Source organism: Grammomys surdaster, unplaced genomic scaffold (assembly GCF_004785775.1).
Source record: "Grammomys surdaster isolate TR1022 unplaced genomic scaffold, NIH_TR_1.0 63, whole genome shotgun sequence".
NCBI lineage: Eukaryota > Metazoa > Chordata > Mammalia > Rodentia > Muridae > Grammomys > Grammomys surdaster.
This window is the reverse complement of record NW_021604565.1, coordinates 16414067-16432331: the sequence shown is the minus strand read 5'-3', so window position 1 is coordinate 16432331 and position 18265 is coordinate 16414067. Positions and strand designations below refer to the sequence as shown.

The 18265-nt window shown below is 41.6% G+C and overlaps 1 protein-coding gene across 1 annotated transcript in view; it reads right to left on the bottom strand.

The window, feature by feature from the left end:
- Nucleotides 1–296: 296 nt before the first annotated feature.
- The window catches only part of Rims2 (regulating synaptic membrane exocytosis 2), a 463872-nt gene continuing 445903 nt past the window's right edge, over nucleotides 297–18265 (bottom strand). The window contains exons 25-29 of the mRNA XM_028767117.1: nucleotides 5691–5832; nucleotides 2834–2946; nucleotides 2429–2530; nucleotides 1041–1180; nucleotides 297–606 (exon numbers count right to left, since the gene is read on the bottom strand). Coding sequence (XP_028622950.1) covers nucleotides 388–606; nucleotides 1041–1180; nucleotides 2429–2530; nucleotides 2834–2946; nucleotides 5691–5832 — 716 coding nt within the window. The 3' untranslated portion in view covers nucleotides 297–387. The remainder of the gene's footprint in view (nucleotides 607–1040; nucleotides 1181–2428; nucleotides 2531–2833; nucleotides 2947–5690; nucleotides 5833–18265) is intronic.

Genomic DNA, 18265 nt, shown 5'->3' with positions numbered 1-18265 from the left:
TGTAGAGCTCCATTTCTGTGGCATAACAGGGCTTTGGGGTCAGATAAATGAAGAAAAACGATAAAAATATAAAGGTGTCATTGAAAAGGGCTGACTGATTCTTTGAGATTAATCCATGGCTTCAGATTGGACCAAAATTTGAGTGTCATTCAACTCCAAACCTGATAGCTCTGCTCACAGCTCTGCTCTTTCCCCTGAGGGCCTTTGCTAGGGCGCAATGTGTACGACTTCCTCTGAGAACACAGGATTGCTTTGTATCCCTAGACGTGGGCTCCGAAGACACAACACCAAGCATGCAGTGTTACCAGGGGTTTCCACCTGTGCATTTTCTTCTGTTTATTTTATTTTTTTGTATCGCTGGTTGTTGTGACAACAGTTTTATAGTTGCTATGAACGAGAGTAAGAAGGTCCAGTAGAACTTTCCAGAGACGATTGGGAAGCTCTTCTTGTCAGAGGTGCCAAGGTTGGATCTACTAGGGAGGAAGGAGGGAAGAGTTTGAACCATCCAATCACCATGTTGGATAGTTCCAGTTCATCTAAGAGTATCTGGGCCACTCCCATAAAGGATTTGTGATCCATGCGACCATAATCTCCCCAGACAATGATCTGTTGGCAGAAAATAAAAATATTGTTAGTATAGATATGCACATCACAGTAGAGAAGCAAGTCAGAACTGAGTAAAATGTGCTCAGTTAATAAGCTGCTGTCAAGGGTCGTCACTGTAAGACGTGGTGTCTGATTAATGGCAATGTTGCCTTTAACTCCCAGAGGCCAGGCTTACATTAGAAAAACTACAGGATGGTGTCTGAAGCCACACGAGCAAACTGAACTGGAGTGTGACCCAGGTTCACATGTCTGTGGGGACTTCCCCTTTAAGGGGAACAACAAGAAATACAGCCATACAGCACTGGCCACTGCTTTGCAGCTGACAGAGAATTCTAGCCATGAGGAATGGGAAAGAATTCTACAGAAGAGATGCTAGACCTAAGGTCTGGTTCATGGACATCCCTTCCTGTGTCAGGTCAGCCATGAGTACACACCTGTAACACCTTTCCCTGGGGGCTCTCCTCGAAGGATAAGAGCTGCTGATACAGGGGCTCCAGTGTCTTTCTCGCCACCTTGGTTTTCTTTTTGGCTATGCAGACTCCGTTGTCTAACAGATACACCTTGACATACGGTGCTTGGGAGAAAAAACAGAGTGAGTGATGATCATGGCTGTGAAATGCCCAGCTCATACAGGACAAGTGGCTTCACCGTCACTGAAGAGCTGGCGGCGCTCAGCCCACTGGCCTGCCTTCTGTGTGAGACCCACAATGGATATGTGTCAGCCATTCAGTAGAAGTATATTGACATAGCCTTTGAGGGTCTTTTTTTTCTCCACAACTCCTTCTTGTATAGATTTAAATGTGAATTAAATAAGGCAACATGCTCCCAGTCACAAACAGGATTCAAGAGCATTGTCTTAGTCTTTAAATCACCAACATTTTGATCTCATTAGACATGTTTGAAATGAGGCTGTTTTTCTTCACCTACCCATAGAGCTCACTCACCATTCAAAGCATTTACTAGCTGGTAACAGTGTGAGTCAAGCAGAGATGGACTCTGAGGTGCTATGTTCAGAAGTAGCTTGGGATGGCAGCTCACTAGGAATTCTATAGCCTTACATGACAGATGCTTTATGAAAAGCACATTCTCAACATGCCTCATTATGGGGAAGATGTCAAATACTCTCCGGATCTTTATAACATAATCCCAAAGTGGTACAGTCAGTAATATCACTTTGTTTCAAAATTCCTTTAAGAATTGAGGAGTTGAGAGAGAAATGCATAAATATGTCAGGGAAGGTGCTGGGGACAGACACTTTCAGATCCACAGCTGTGTGTGCTGGATCTCCTGATCTCCACACAGCGCATTGAGAGTCTGCACTAAGCTATGGCTTCAAGCACTTGCATTATAATGATGCCTGAAACGTGTGGCACCAGGTTAAGACAGAGCCTCTTACACACTGCAGGACTGAACATTTGTCTTACAGCGGCCAGCATTCGTAGGCTTATGGGGCTATGTGGATTTAATCTATTTTTATTTTAATTCCAGAACTTGAAGGATGCCTAAGGAAAAAAAAATGTTCCCAGTAAACCAAAGAATAACATAAAACAGCAGCTAACTGGAAAGCACACTTGCAGCGCACACCGTGACAAGTGACTGACCAAAGACAGAAGTTGCAACTATGGATGTGCTCGCACAATCTCTTCTGGGTCACGCAATTACAACTCCCTCAGAACGCATTCAAACAGCTTCAGTCCCCAAGCAGTACACCAGCAGAGTTCTCTACATACTTCTTGATTAAGAAGATTTCAGCAAAGAAAGGTAACTTTTACACCAAAGTAATACAGACTATGAGAAATAGCAGAAAAGTGTCTCGCTTTACCTGGCAGTGTCTTGGAACCTGGTTTGACCACGAGGCCGCGAGCCCGGATGATCTCTACCTCCAGCTGTCCCTTTTTATCCATCATTCCCACCTGAATGTCACCTGGTGGGCACACAGGGGAAAAACACAGGACGTAGGAGGAATGCTTGTGCCAAAGAACTCTGCATCAGACATTCCCTAGATAGATTCTTAAGTCCCAAGACATATTCTTTAAGGTTTAAATGTTCTCAGTGATGTCTTACTTTAAAGATGATCAGAAATTACAAAGAAAAAACTGAGAACATTTACTGTTAAAACCTAGGACTCTTTATTCTTGCTGGTGATCTTGTTAAAAGTAGCATGAAATTGAGGGAAGGTGCCTTTTAATAATCTAAAGGATAACGAAGTCATGTGACAGAGTCTTACCCATTGCAGGAGTAGCCAGGGTCTGGCGTCCCACTAGCTGAGCAGGGCCCAGCCCATCAAGGAAATCGCTGAACTGGCTGTCGGAGGCCAGGCGGACCCCAGGGAAGATCAGACTGAAAGCAGAAGGACAAATGCTCAGCCTTCCTTCCATTCGGGCAGGCCTTGAGTTTCCTGCTGACCTTGCTGACATGGCAAGGCTAAGACGCCACTAATAGACACTGGACCTCAGCACCCCACAGCACCTCCCATAGCTCTCAGTCCATCGCCTCCTATGCCTGACACCGGATGCAGCCTCCACACCATGTAGGCTTCTGTTTATGTGTCTTCTCTTGCTTGGCTTTGGGGTAGGGGAGATGGTTTCTGTCACGCACGCTTAGTCTACACGGAGCACTTGTGCCATGGCATGCTTTGCCATGTCTAATCCTCTAAGCTACACTAAGAGATCGTCTACTATCTCTTACCTTTTTATGACAGGAAAAAAAACAGCAAAAAACTTCTGTATCATTCTCATCAGCATATAAACACACCGCCATGCCATCTTACAAAGAAAAATCAACCCCTTTCTGGACTGCATTCTCCTCCCCAGCCCATACTTATCTCCTTCCCCGAATCCTCAGAAAATCCCTCACTTTCCTCTCTTCCACGTTGCCACTATGCCTTAATCTCTGGCAGTTCTGTCATTAAACACGACAACTGTATCTTTTTACCTCATATCTTTTCCATGTGCCTGAGTTCCCTTGCCACCAAACATGAAGGTTCAAGCTTGATTCCCAGTGGTTGCATGACCCAAGGTGAGAATAAATCCCAGCAACTTGTTCTCTGATCTGCACATGCATAGCCACAGCATGAAGGAACTCCTCATCCCTCTCTGTCCCTCTCTGTCCCTCTCTGTCTCTCTGTCCCTCTCTCTGTCTCTGTCTCTCTCTTTCTCTCTCTGTACCTCTCTCTCAGTAAATGTAATAAAAATTAAGACAAAAAGCTAAGGAAGTAAGTGGGTTCGTCTCTTCAGGGATGGTGGGATCTGAAGTCGGGTCTTAAGAGATACTTAGTTGAACCTCCTCATTTATTTTCCTTGCCTTATTTTTATCACCAACATTTATGTTATCCACTTTACTGTATTTATTTTTACTATTTTCCTTATAATTGAATTTCTTGATGTTTCCCTTGTCTTTTGGACTGAATTGAGGTAGGCTTTGCCTGTTTCGTTTGTTGCTAGAGCCCCAGCTATCCCAGTAGAGCCTAGGGTACTGAAAACAACAGACCCCTGTCAGCCTTAGTGAGCGACCTTCATGTCAGGGGCATTACGTAATGTACCCGAAAATAAAGTGCCAGAAGCCAAGAAGAGAACTGCAGTGTCCCTGTGCTGACCTTAACTTCTGTTTGATTTGCTTGTGTAACTCACACCCCCAACTCACAGCACACTGTCTGGAATGCTAAAAGTAATATTTAGTATGTTTACTGAATGCATTTATGAGTATTCAAATCATTTCTTCAATATGATGATAAACATCTGAGTCGGAAGTCTACTTGACTATAAAGCTGTATGTGGGGGGCCATGAAGTAAACACTTTCATAGCCCTGGCAATGGTTCACGAAGACCAGAATTCAGAGCAGGTTTATCTTCAATTTTCTTCCAGAAAGACCAGATTTCTTTAGTGCATTGCCAGTGTGTCACATGCCTGTGACTGAGCCATTGCCATGCCAGCCTTCCACTCTTCTGGGCTTTCTTGGAGGTTACCAAATCTATTTCTTTCCCTTAACCTCAAGTCAAAAGATTCAGCCTGTTTATATGGCCGTACTTAAAAACTGCAGAATTACGTTCCTTTCCTCATATAATCATGTTGTAGAAAATATCATTGGGTGATATAATTATTGGTAAGCCAATATTTCCTATGGTTTTGCATCTATAAATTGGCTATATGTGTCTGAACATTGAGCAATCCCATGGCGATGGCAGAGTGGGCTCCGGACCTTACGTTCCTCTCCTGATGCCTTCTGCACCTCACCTGTAGATCCTTAGTCTCGAGTACTGCTGTTTGTTAGAGACAGGGCTACCCCATGCTTGCCAGTCTTTCCGAGTGTCTTACAGTAGTGGATTCAAAGAAGCGCTACACAGAGAAGAAGTTTACCAACTTTCTGTTGCCACTGCCTTTTGATTGTTGGTTTCATATAATTAAGGTAAACAATAGAACTTTCAGTACATAAAACTAAATATGAATTAAATATTCTAAATTTTCAATAGCATCTCTTCAACAGATCAAAGACTTTTTACATTAAAAATTGTTTAAAAATTATTTTGTGTATGGGTGTTTTGCCTGCATGCATGTTTGTGCCGGATGTGTATGCAGTGCTTGACATGGCTGGAAGATGGCGTCTGATCCAGAACTACAGTTATGGGTGGGAGCCATGACGTGGGGAATGAGGGTGAAGCCTCCTATCCTTTGGAAGAGCCGCAATCAGTGCTCTTAACCTCCGAGCCATGTCTCCAGGCTCCAGATCAAAGATTTAAAAAGCTTATACTGCCCACGAGGGGTGGCATCTAATACTGCTCACGCTGCACGCATGGCTCATTGTATCTGTGGCTTTATTATTTTAAGCTAGGACAAACTATTTTATTTGTAGGTAATGTTGAGAGTCACTTCTTAGCGTTGTGCCATGGAAGAAAAGTATTTTAACTCCCCCAAGGTACTTCATTCAGAATAAAAGGCCAGATATGTCAGCTGCTCAGTGGAAGGTGAAACAGGTTCACAGAATCAGCCGAGGATGGAAATGGGCCGTGAGTCGCGTGAGTTAGCACTGTGTGAGCAGACCAAGGCCGAGAGGATGTGCTGGAGGGCGTGGACGTGGCCATACTCACTTTCCTTCTGAGCTGTAGCTGTTCATGCTGCCATCGGTGGACTCCCGGCTGGCCTGGCGCGTCATCCAGTTCCTCATCTCCACTGCGAGCCCAGTCTCTGTGCTCCTCTGGACAGTGCTTCGTAGCTTTTTACCTCCTCCTTCTGCAGAGACAGAAATCCAAAGGCATCAAAGTTTTGTCACTGCTGGTTACAGAACGGGCCAGTAAGCGCCTGGAGGCTGCAAATGAGGAGGACTGCAGACAGGCAGTGCTTCTGAGGAACAAGGCATTTAAAACACTTCTAAACAATGTCTCCCCAGTGAGCAGCACAAAGAACCACTGTTTATTTCCACTTGAAACAGTGTTCAAACCATTAACATAGGAAACAAAAAGGTTCACTCTAAGGATAATAAAATAAGCTTTATTTTTATTGTAATACTTTAAATATCAGATCAATTTATGCTTCTTCATTTTGTTTTTCATTGTAACTTTCAAATGCAAAATTAATTTATGCTTACCTTTCTCCTCAATCCTTTTGTCTTAGTGAAAGAAATAGGTCTTCATATTACTTACAAAGAACCAGATGGTGGGAGATTTTTAACTTTACCTTTTACAAAAAGTTTTTAGGGAAGTGGATGGGAAAAGGCAGAGAAAGCTATACAAAAGAGAGAGCCTTACAGGATGGTGGCTTTGCATCTGTTAACGTCCAGAATAACTGTGTAGTATAAAATTCCTGAAGTACCATGTGAAGCGCTGTCCAAATTCTTGACATTGGATGGTGAGTGCTACGGTGTTTTTATCTAGTGGAGTTTTCCAACAGAAGGCCTCCAGAGGACCAGGGCTGAGGAGGGGAGAATGCACACATGGCAGAGCTAAGACACGCTGCCTGGAAAGATCTGAACTTCTGGGAGGGAGTAGGTTTTGAGCTGAGCTTGAACAATGTGTCAGCTGGAACTATAGGAAAAGAACAGTGTGTCTTGAGCAAGAGAAACTGTGTGGAGAAAACCCGAAGTGAGCATGTGCAGAATGGAAGGGCCATGACTGAGGTGTGGACTGGTGGGAAGTACAGTGTGTGTTAGAGCCCAGACCATCAAGAGCAGAGAGACCACCAACATTCTACTCATCTGCTTCCCACAGACTGCCAAAGGTGTTAGCATCTGGAGATAAACAGGCATGTGATACACTCTTCCAGCAGCTGGTATTAGTAAGTTCTTTTAAATGCTGTTGGTACTACGGACGTGGTGAGACTCGCACCCAGCTTCTTAGATTCGCTCCACTTTAAAACACTGCTTTTGGTTTCACCCATTTTTCACTGCCAGCTCTGATACACATTGAGATGCTTTAGAGTAGACACAAGGTACATGTTATGACTGATTTTCAGCCAATCAAAAGATGCTTTTTAGATGAATAACAAACATGTTGTACTGATCAACGGTAAAAAAGAAAAAAAACAAATAAACAAACAAACAAAATCTATAAGGCTTCCCCCAACAATGAGGGATGCTGGTGCTACTGAGGTGATGAGATTCTTTTAACCAACTTTCTTATGTTTGCTCCACTCTGAAACACTTGAATAGACAGACTTAAAACACTAATTTGTAGCCTCCAGTGGAATAAATGATTTTAGCATGGTTCACCAATGGAGGCTACCATTAAAAGTTAGACCATGAAAAAAGTGTACGTGCTAAGTAATCAGTTCACAATTAGTGAATCAGTTCACAATCAGTTCATAATTAGATTAGTTCTAATTATTAAGGGAGAAAAGATACTTCATCATGGGAGATGGAGCCACCACCATCTTAACCAAGTCATTGATAACTGAGAACAGGAACAGTCATATGCAACCTTCCTGATGTAAAGCATATGGAATCATCTACCAAGCTGTTCTGGACAAAAATATACAATGTGTTTCCAATCAAGTCTTCCAGTTTTTGAAAAGCATAGACAGTAAAGTCACAAGACAAGTAGCATGCACACACGAAGCAGCCAGACAGAGCCAAATACAGGATATTGTTCAAGACAATTGGCCAAGTCTCTGAACAAGTTAACACCATGAAAACAAGCAAACTAGGTAAGATAACCTTCTAGATTAGAAAACAGTAAGGAGATTGGAATTCAGTGACGTTGGGTATATGGATTTTGCTTTGTTTTTAAAACCAAAATGAATTAACTCATTTTTAACAAAAATCATACACAACTTTAAGAAAGATAGGGAAATTTTGAATATAGATTGGATATTAGATTAGATGAGAAAGCTGCTAAACTTTTAGGTGCCATATAAATTCTTTACTAGTACAAATATTAAATATTTGAATGCAAAATCTTCTGTTACCTGCAATTTACTTTCAAATGGTATAGAAAAACAAAACAAATATATACATGCTTAAGAAGAATGTTTTTAAAAAGGGTGCAGTAGAAGAGTTGACTGTTGTATCCATCAGTCTACTACAATGACTTTTCTGCAGATGTCTTCGTGTGTGGTGCATGCACGTATGTGCATATTTGCATATACATGGGCACATGTGTAGGCATGCATGCACACACGTGGAGGCCTGAGGCTGATCTCAGCAGTCTTCCTCAGGTGCATTCCACCTTGCTCATCCAGGCAGGTTCTCTCAGTTGAACTCAGCTTGATGACGGGCTAGTCACCCTGCTCTAATGATGTGCCATTACAAGCAACCACCACGGTGGCCCTGAGGTTTACGTTTCTCCAGTGCTTAGCATCCAAATTCCAGTCCTCACACTTGTGCAGAAAGCCCTTTACCTTGTGACACATCTGTCCGTCCTTAATAGCTACCATTTTATTCCAGCGTGATCTTTCAAATAGCCATATCACAAAGCAGCATGCTCTTTCCCCTCAGAAATCATAAGAACACTAGGCTGACATGGGGAAGCCTGTGTGAGGGCAAGTCAGCGCTGCCTCCAGTGAACAGTTGCCATCACCTGTGACACAGTGCACTGTGACACACTGCAGTGGCATCTGAGATGTGGGATGAGCTCTAGATACAGACAAGGAAATGACATGTGACCTGCAAAGGAACCAAAGCTCCTAAAGGTCTCAGGACCAAGACTCAGCAATTCCAAAGTCTATTGTTTTCTACTTAATCTGACACTACCAAGTAAGAATGACTTGAAAATATGCTGTTAATGGATGACAAGTGTAGGAATTTCAGGTCTCAGTTTAAACTTAAAATTAAAAGAATCTCAGGTTTCGGTTTAAACTCAAAAATTAACTGCCCCAGGACACATCCCGGGAAAAGTACATTCCAAAGACTTACACATTCCAGAGGAAGGGCCCAAGATAAGAGGTAATCAGGAAGCTGGGCCCTTAAAGTAATACACCTGGGCAAACAGAAGCCTCTTAGCTAACACTCATTGTTATAAAGATAATGTGATAATCTGAGTTACCTAGAAACTGGGCCTGGGAATGGCTATTGAGGTCAACCTTTGTGGTTATTGTTTAAAGAGATGATTGTAAAACTTCCCTCATAAACTCTGTGGAAATGGTATAAAGACTGCTCTTAGCTATGGCTCGGGGTCCCTCTTGCCTACGTGTGAGGGAACCCCAGTGCACTGATTATCAGTTATCAATAAACCTCTTGTTATTGCATCGAATCCCCTGTCCATGAGTGTTTCTGAGTCCCCCGGTTTGGATCTTAGAGTCCAACAATGAGAATCAGACAGCACTTAGCTAAGAATAACAACATTTTAAAAAGGTGCATGGATCCTCTGTCACAATTGCTTCATTCACATAGCTTCTTCATAACTCTGAAAATTCCCACTTCTACAGAGGAGGCATCTGAGGGTCCAGCACATCACAAGGTTCCCTGAAGCCATACAGTAAGGGACAGGGCCAGAATGTACCCCCGAGTGCCAGACTCCAAGTTCTCTGCTACTCATTCATTTATTGTTAGCATATAACTAACTACCTGAGTAGTTGTGCAGCAGACTGTGAGATGGTACGGAGAAGGCCCTAGAGAAGTAGCCTGGTGGAGTGGGAAAAAGCATCAGCCTCAAACCAGTTAGCTCCCGCATCAGATTATTTCTCTATTCTTAACACACATGGCACTGAGCAAGACGCCTGTGTTTCAAACTGTGAGATTATAACACATAATGGGCAGAACAGAGGTAAGGGTTAAAGAAAACACGCATCTAAAGAGGTTGGAAGAACACCTGATTCACTGTTATGGTTCCAGATAGGGAACAGCTGACACATTCTGCCTAGTCACAACCACTAACTAGCTGGTTTTAGGACTTTCTCTGAGTCTGTGGCTAGCTGTCGAAGATAAGGGCAAAAAGAGAAGAGCAGATGACATCTGGCATCTTTTCTTTCTGAAGTCTGAGTTTGTCTTATTAGTGTACAAAAGCGCGTGATTGTGATTAACAGCCTACGCTGAGGTGGTATGCTACTCACTGTCAAAGAATCAAAAGTTCTGAGCTAAACTATTCATAGCAGTCCTTAAAACCTTGTCATTTTATATACTCTATTACATGAAACATTTATAGACTCATTTATAAATTTTTAGCACATAAAAATTTTTATGTCGCATTCACAATAAGCCCAATTTAACTTAAATATAATGCATTATGGTAATTCATGTGTAATGTTCTAAATGATTTGCCATGTTGCTATGCAACCTATAAACTGAATCCAGTGAAGGTCTGTGAGAGTGAGTGCAAGTGAGTTAGTCAGAATTCTATGCAGGTCCTGATAATTATGTTACTTTACACAGCAAAAGGGATTTTGCTAATTAACTATGGTAATTAATTAGTTGTTTAAAAGGTAGGGGGATTAACTGACTGGGCAAGCATAACCATTCTAGGCCTTTAAAAGCATACTTCTTCCTCTGGCTGGTCCAGAGGAAGAAATCAGAGAGAGCAGAACCACAGGGAAGATTCTCTGTACCCTTCATTGCTTGAAGATGAAAAGGGGCCCGTGTAAAGGACATTAGCCGCTAGCACCTGCTGAGAGTGAGTCCTGGCTGACAAGCAGCAAGACAACTTAACTGGAGACAAGCCTGCAAGAAACTGATTCTGCCTCCAACCCTAGGGCCCCTGGAAGCAGACGCTCTAGGCAAGGGCTCAGGCATTGTTTTGATCTCTGTGGTTTTACACAAAATCATCCTGTGCTAGGCTTACGATCTATTAAGTATGTGTTGGCTTCGCCTGCTGACTATTACAGCAGCAGAAGACCAGTACAGCAAATTTAGATTCCTTTCTCAGATATAAAACATACATAAAGATGGTTTACTATAATTGTGGGGGTAGACCAACCAAAATTTTTATGGAATTGTTAAGTGTTCTTTTAAAAAGTGAATACCTACACCTACACACACACACACACACACACACACACACACACACACACACACACGAATTGCATATTAAGCAGTTTAAGCATATCAATCCTTAAACTAAAGCCCAGGTAGGGCTGTGGTTGAGCCCTTAAGCTTTTACACTTGAGTGTAAGTTATTTTAAGCATTTGGAGACAATGCCTAACAGGTTAGAATCAAGTTCTTCAATTGCCAAACACCCCAGGCAGAAGGCAAACACACAGGAGGCATTCTCCTCATTCTGCTCTGTTTAATCTCATGACTCATTTCCTTGGTACTCCCTGTATTGAAAGAAAGCCACTTGATTAAAAGTCTCAAGTGTCAGTTTCCCCTGAGATCAGCAAACTCTTCAAGTGGCTGAACAACAAAACTCAAAAGCTTCTCACTGCTGTTGACTTGGAGACCATCTTTTGCCCCGCCTAAGACAAGGCTTCTGACATGTGACAATCAAGCTAAATTTCATGATAATATCTTTTAAATCCTAGATGCACAGATGCTTTACTTACAACTAGAACGTCTCATCAATGTAGTCAGAATTATTCTGACTTCATGGTTTTCTTGCCATTAGTAGGAAGAAGTTTTGGGAACATGCTGAAAGACTGGGAAAGTCTGTAATTTTTAGTGTAGACCACAACTAATGTGCTTTAAGTTAGTGAGGCACCATTTTATCTGTAATTACTATTTTTTAAAGGGAGTATAAAGTTTAGAGAAGTCATCTGTATAACACAATTAAACAATTTTAAATGCAAGACTAGAGAGATGGTTAAAAGCACTGGCTGCTCTTCTAAAGGACCTGGGTTCAATTTCCAGAACCCACATGGCCGCTTACAACTGAACTTCCAGGGGCTCCAATACCCTCATATAGACATACATGTAGGTAAAACACCAATGTTTGTAAACGTGAGAACGCTGAGGCCCTCAGGAGCTACTTTCTCTTTAGTAGCTGATATGTACATTAGAAAAATCATTAGTTATTTCAGGTAGAGACTTGTCTTCCATGATACCCTGCTAATTTCTCAAACTTCATTTATAGAATCACCTCCAGCATGTTCACCAATGGCCGTGGTGGCCACCGTGGATATAACGCTCCATCAGTGGACGCCATACCCAGGTATAGTCGTATCTAACAGGAACAGTCGAAGCCAGCACAGCTGCTTCACAAAGAGCCACCAGAGCTGGGCCACATGATGTGATAGCTGTCATGTCATCTTTTACCTTTGGTCTTGATCTCCATGTGCTGTGGTGGTGGTGGTGCTTTTAATATCTGTACAACTTGGGGATATGGGATTGATAGGAAAATTTTAATGAACCGTTTATATCTTCTCCTAGGAGTATTGCTTCTAAGCTTCCCCAATAAAGTCGTGAGTATACTGCCCCTCCTGCTTTTAGGGAAAAGATGTTTATCCAGCCCTACTTGAAGGTCTTCCCTGTGCCCTGGAGATTGTGAGTCAAATAAAGATGCCAGAAATCTCCTTATGAGGCTCCAGCTCCAAGACACTCTTAGAATATCTGCCCGTTTTTACTCAGGAACAGAATAATCAGACCACAGTAAACATAAAAAGGTAAACATGACTCGGTGTGCTAGAGGAGTTGGCAGATTCTCACCCCTTTACATGTATCCCACTGGACATGTAACAAGAGTGAGACAGTCTATTTTGTGTAAAGCCTTTTACATAGTTTAGGTTGTCATTAGAATCCAACTAAACTTACTCTGAAAAAGGTTTAAAATTGGGACAAAACTCAATTGCTAAATTCAAAATGAAGAAAGTAAAGACAGAACTAGTGGATCTTGACTTGAAACTATGCAGAGCCATTCTAGACATAAAACCTTTGTAGTGCCTGTCAGCTTAACAGCGTGGCATGTTCCATTAGCAAGAAGCAGGCTGAGAACTGCAGAGCTTCCTCTTTACTGCAAATTTGTGCAACCATGGAGGCAACAGAGCAAGGATGTTGGGGGACAAAGTGGCGCTGCACTGCCAGCTTCTGCTGCCCGCACCAGGAGGGACCTGACTGTTCCCAGGGGGACAAAGGGTCACTGCACTGCCAGCTTCTGCTGCCCACACCAGGAAGGACCTGACCATTCCCAGGGGGACTGCTTTTGTCGTACCTGCTTTGTTTCTGTTCTAAGTGGGGATTTTTATTCTGTTGGACCTGTTGCTACCTTACTGAGAAACTGATCATTTAGATATGTGATTCTCATTCTTATACTTCATCATAAATTGAAGAGCCACATCTTACCATGAGAAAAAGACCTGCACTTCACACAAAGGTTCTAGAATGTAACAGTAAACGAATGAGAGCTTAAGATTGTTTTCATGTGTGCTTGCTATTGCTATATGCAAAAATCAGTAGTGTGTATGTATATTTGAGCAGCCAAAATTGCTGCAAATTTAAACATAAGAAACCCTGCTATTGGGGGCTATCCCAAAAGCTGTTGCCTGTCTGTGGGATATGTTCTCCTAGCTGGGCTGCCTTGTCTGGACTCAGTGGGAGAAGATACCCCTAGCCCCTCAAAGACTTGATGTGCCACGGTGTGGTGATACCCAGAAGGCCTCCATGCATTAGAGGAGAAGGGAAGTGGGATGGGGGACTGTGAGACTGGGTGCCTGGGAGGGTGGCAGTGGGTGGAATGTAAGGTACATAGAAAAGAAACCCTGCCACTTATATTAGACTTCATCTATAGTTTTTTTTCCTTTCCTGACTGCTCACTCTTAAAGAGGAAAACAACTAAATAGCAAGATATTAAAAACATTTAAAGCCTTAAAATAAAAGATAGTCACATTGAGTATAATAAGTAGCCTTTTAGCTATTGGTAGTCATTTTCTATAATCAGGTGATATTTGTTAAGTTTTTTTGTCTTGCCAAATTTCTTTCTAAGAGAAATATTCCATTCTTCAACTGTGTAAGCTGCCTTTGTCACAGGTCACTTTTCCACCTGCTCTGCAGTGAGGGCATAAGCACCGACTTCACATCTCAAGGCACCACATATCTTCAGTCCAACAACGGTGACGGCCACACACTGATTCCTAGGAGAGGGTCGTGTGTACATAGTGACTCACTGGTGAGATGACAGGCAAGTTGTGATGTAGGTGGCAAGCAGCAATGCATCCAGGGAGCTTCTGCAGTATGGCTGTGGGCATCATGCTTACCCTCTAGTCTAGGTTTCTGGGCCTGTGCAGAAATTTTATGACCTAATCCAATTTTTATTCAGCAAACTGTTTTTCTGCTCAATTGTCTGATTTCTAAGGAATATTTTCTAAATAACACATATCTCACACTTGTTCCATTTCTAACTTGATAAAGAAATGAATTCCAGTTTATACAGTGATAACTTGTAGGTGTAGTACAGAGAAAGTGACACTCAAGCATTCTTGTACCCACTAGAATCAACAGTTGACTGATTTCACCTAAGAGTGCGTGGAGAATCACAGTCATAGTTCTTGTGCTTGCTAGGGATAGAATGTAAGGGGGAATAACAAATGTAACAGTCTTATAATTCCCACTATATAAGGTAAGGTAAGCTAGTAAATAAAGGCTGACCCTCCAGGGTAATATATCCTAAGTTCTACATGAGTGGCCTTACATCACTAGTGCTACACAGCCAATAGAACTTTCTGTCCATGATGGAGATGTTCTGTAATGGCGCAGTATTCACATGGGGCTACTGAGCACTTCATGATGGAAGAAATAAAATTTCAACTTCATTAACTTTTTAAAAATCAGATAGCACACATGGCTAGTACCTCATGTATCAGATAACACAGGCTCAGAAAAGGCAAGATATTTTAAATAGGTTCATAAAAGAAGAGTTAACATAATAACATTAAGTCTCAACATTATGACAAGATACATCTTATTATAGATATTGTACTATCAAGCTAAGGTAAAAAGAACCTAAGTTTAAGTCATTAAGTAAGCGGAAGTGGAATTACAATTCCAATAGGCATGAACACAACTCTGGAGGCAAGGAGGCTTCATTTTATAAATTTAGTAGCTAGAGTGTGAGAGATTTAGATAGTCAGAGAGACTTAGGAGAAATGGGGATCTTCTAGTTTGCTCTTGAACAGTGGTTCTCAAGCTTTCTAATGCCACGGCCTTTAATACAGTTCCTCATGGTGTGGTGATCCCCGATCATAAAATCATTTCCTTTGCTACGTCATAACTGTAATTTGCCACTGTTATATATCAGAATGTAAATATCTGTGTTCTCTGATGGTCTTAGGTGGGCCCTGTGAAAGGGGTACCCCAAGGGGTTGGTGGCCCACAGGTTGAGGACCACTTGTCTTGTCAGTGGCAGTGACGCCATATGGATCCAGAAAGCAGAGAGAACAGGCAGTGTTCTTATCAGCAGTTTCAGAGATAAGCCCTTTGCTTCCAAATAGCCAAGGTACCAGTGAGAATGAGAAGACACAGAACTGAGAAATGTTGGGAAGGGAGCAGGTTTCCTTGGCAGAGGTTGAAAACTCTGTGTTCTCTGGGTCACATTTGGCCAATAAATGTGTTGGTTTGCTTCAAATAATGTTGAGAATTTTTAAATTTTGCTGCCAATATTTTAAAGTTTGAGGGTTTTATGGGAAAAACCAAGTTTATGATTTGTTGGGGACAAAAACAAAAGTCAATGTGCTAACCTGGCATTGCTCAAAATGACTGTTTGCCATTCTTCTCTGTTGGGCTTTTTCCAATCTTTTAGTCCTTTCTTGGTTGTCTTGACTGCCTTAATGATCTATGTTACCTGAAGGGCCACTGATCTACAAAAACCCCAAGGGAACAGCTGTCACCATTTGATCTCTTCATTTTAAAGAGCTAAAATAATTTTCCTTGTGTTTTAGTCTCATGAAATAAAAGCTAAAACAAGATCTTATCCAGACAGAAGTAGCTACTTGGGGGATGTCAGAGAAGAGGCAATGATGTCCTTCTCATTGTCCACAGAAACACATTCCTAGTGCCAGCTAAACCCACAGACAAGGCCCTGCCTCTTATATTAGGCAGGACTAAGCTGGCTGTGAAATCCCTTCCTAGAATTTTGGAATTGGGATTGAGAAAGACACAATTTACAGAACAGTGGAACTGTAACACATGAACCTGGAAGCTACTTGCTACCATGGTTCACTGGACATGTGCTCTGAGTAATAGAGGAAAAGAATGAGCTGGTAAAAAAAAAAAAGAAAGAAAGAAAGAAAAGAAAGAAAGAAGGAAGGAGAGAAAGAAAGAAAAGAAAAGAAAAGAAAAGGAAAGGAAAGGAAAGGAAAGAAAAGAAAAGAAAAGAAAAGAAAAGAAAAGAAAAGAAAAGAAAAGAAAAGAAAAGAAAAGGAGAAAACCATAGGCAGCCATGTGAGGCAGGAGTGAGGGCAAGAAGGGGGAGAGGGGGCCCCTGGTGTCTGTTAGATCCATGTGGGGCCTAGATGACTCTGTTCATAGATTTGGTGAAAAACCTCTGTAAAAACATTCACATTTTAAAAAATTCCATTTTCATTTCCAGATTTGAAATAGAGCAGTATTTCAAAGCTAGAACTGAAACTATTATTTTATACCAGCACTTTCCTCAAATACCTCACTTTATAAATATATAGCAGTAGGTAAATCTCCTTCCTCCCCGATGCAAAACCAGTGCAGCCTGAGGTAGAACAAAGACACAATAATCTTCTTCAACCTACTGTACTAGCCTGGCACATCACAGCGGAGAGCGTTTTTCTTCACTGGGTGGCTGTGATCCTTGGTGGTGTGTGGTGATGGGAGGTTAACACAACAACTTACTAGCCAGTTTCTTCTGTAAGCCATTGTATGCAAAATATCTCCACAGGGAAACTTGGTCCCATTGCTGGCTTAGAATTGAAATAATCTAGTAAAGTATGAAGGCAAATGGGGGTCTAATTCGACTTCTACACTCAAGTTTTCGATTACTTATGGCAGTGGTTCTCACGCTATGGGCCATGGAAGGCAAAAAACAGTCTCACAGGGGTCACATAAGACCATTGAAAAATACAGATATTTAAATTATAATTCATAAACAGTAGTAAAATTACAGTTAAGAAGTAGCAGTGAAAATAATTTTCTGGTTGGGTGTCACCACAGCATGAGGAACTGTATTAAAGGGTTGCAGCATCAGGAAGGTTGAGAACCACTGCTCTTAAGTGCACTCCCTGGACCTAAGATAGTGAAAAATGCTGATTCTTAGTTAAATCTGAGTTGGAGTGTTCATTTATTTTTAATTCCAAAATACCTTACTTTACTTTGTCTGTCTTAAGTACAGAACTAACATATGAATTGCGTCATTCCTAAATATATGTACGCATTTACTAAAATGATTTCTCATATAAAATCATAATTCAAGAAAAGTGATCTCTATAAAACGATCCACAGTGGCCTATACATCTCTCTCTTGCCCCAGTTTGGCTGTGGCAGATGCATTAATACCATGAACATACACTGAGACACACTGTATAGGGAGAGTTAGTTTTACTAGCATTCAACTTGAAAGAACAGCACAACTATTCAGTTAATGTAAGTAGCTGCACCTGTTTTCCACACATAGCCGTGCTATGCTGACGGATATGGAGAACATCCTATTTCAACAGAGCAAAGGTGAAGGTCTATCTGCTAATCACAAAAGCATGGCTTTTAAGACTTGAGTGTACTAGTAACTCAACACCAAGATTTTCATCATCCTACTAAACGAATGGTCTCTTAAAGATGTATGTGTGTGTTTATGTAAGTCTTTTGTTGCTGAGATGGGTTCTATATAGCTCTTGGTGGCCTCAAGCGTATAAACACCTTGCCCCTGTCTGCCTAGTACTGGGAATTTCAGGCTTGCACCACTGTGACTATCTAAATGGATCCTTTTACATTAATAAGACTTCACACCCTCACTATCATGTGCAGATCACTTTCCCTCAGATTTTTAGTGGTTTTAAGTTTTCATTTCTTTGCTGATTTTTTGTTTGTTTGTTTGTTTTAAGATTTTATTCATTTCAGGTATGTGAGTACACTGTCATTGTCCTCATACACACCAGAAGAGGACATCTGATCCCATTACAGATGGTTGTGAGCCACCATGTGGGTACTGGGAATTGAACTCACGACCTCTGAAGAGCAGTCAGTGCTCTTAACCACTGAGCCATCTCTCCAGCCCCTTGCTGATTTTCTTATGATTTAATTTTCAACTGGCTGGCACGTAGAAGGAGTTATTACTAATTACTAATTTACTTAGTTACTTTCGGTTAAGTTGACAGGATCTCTTGTATATCATTACCAAATTATATTTC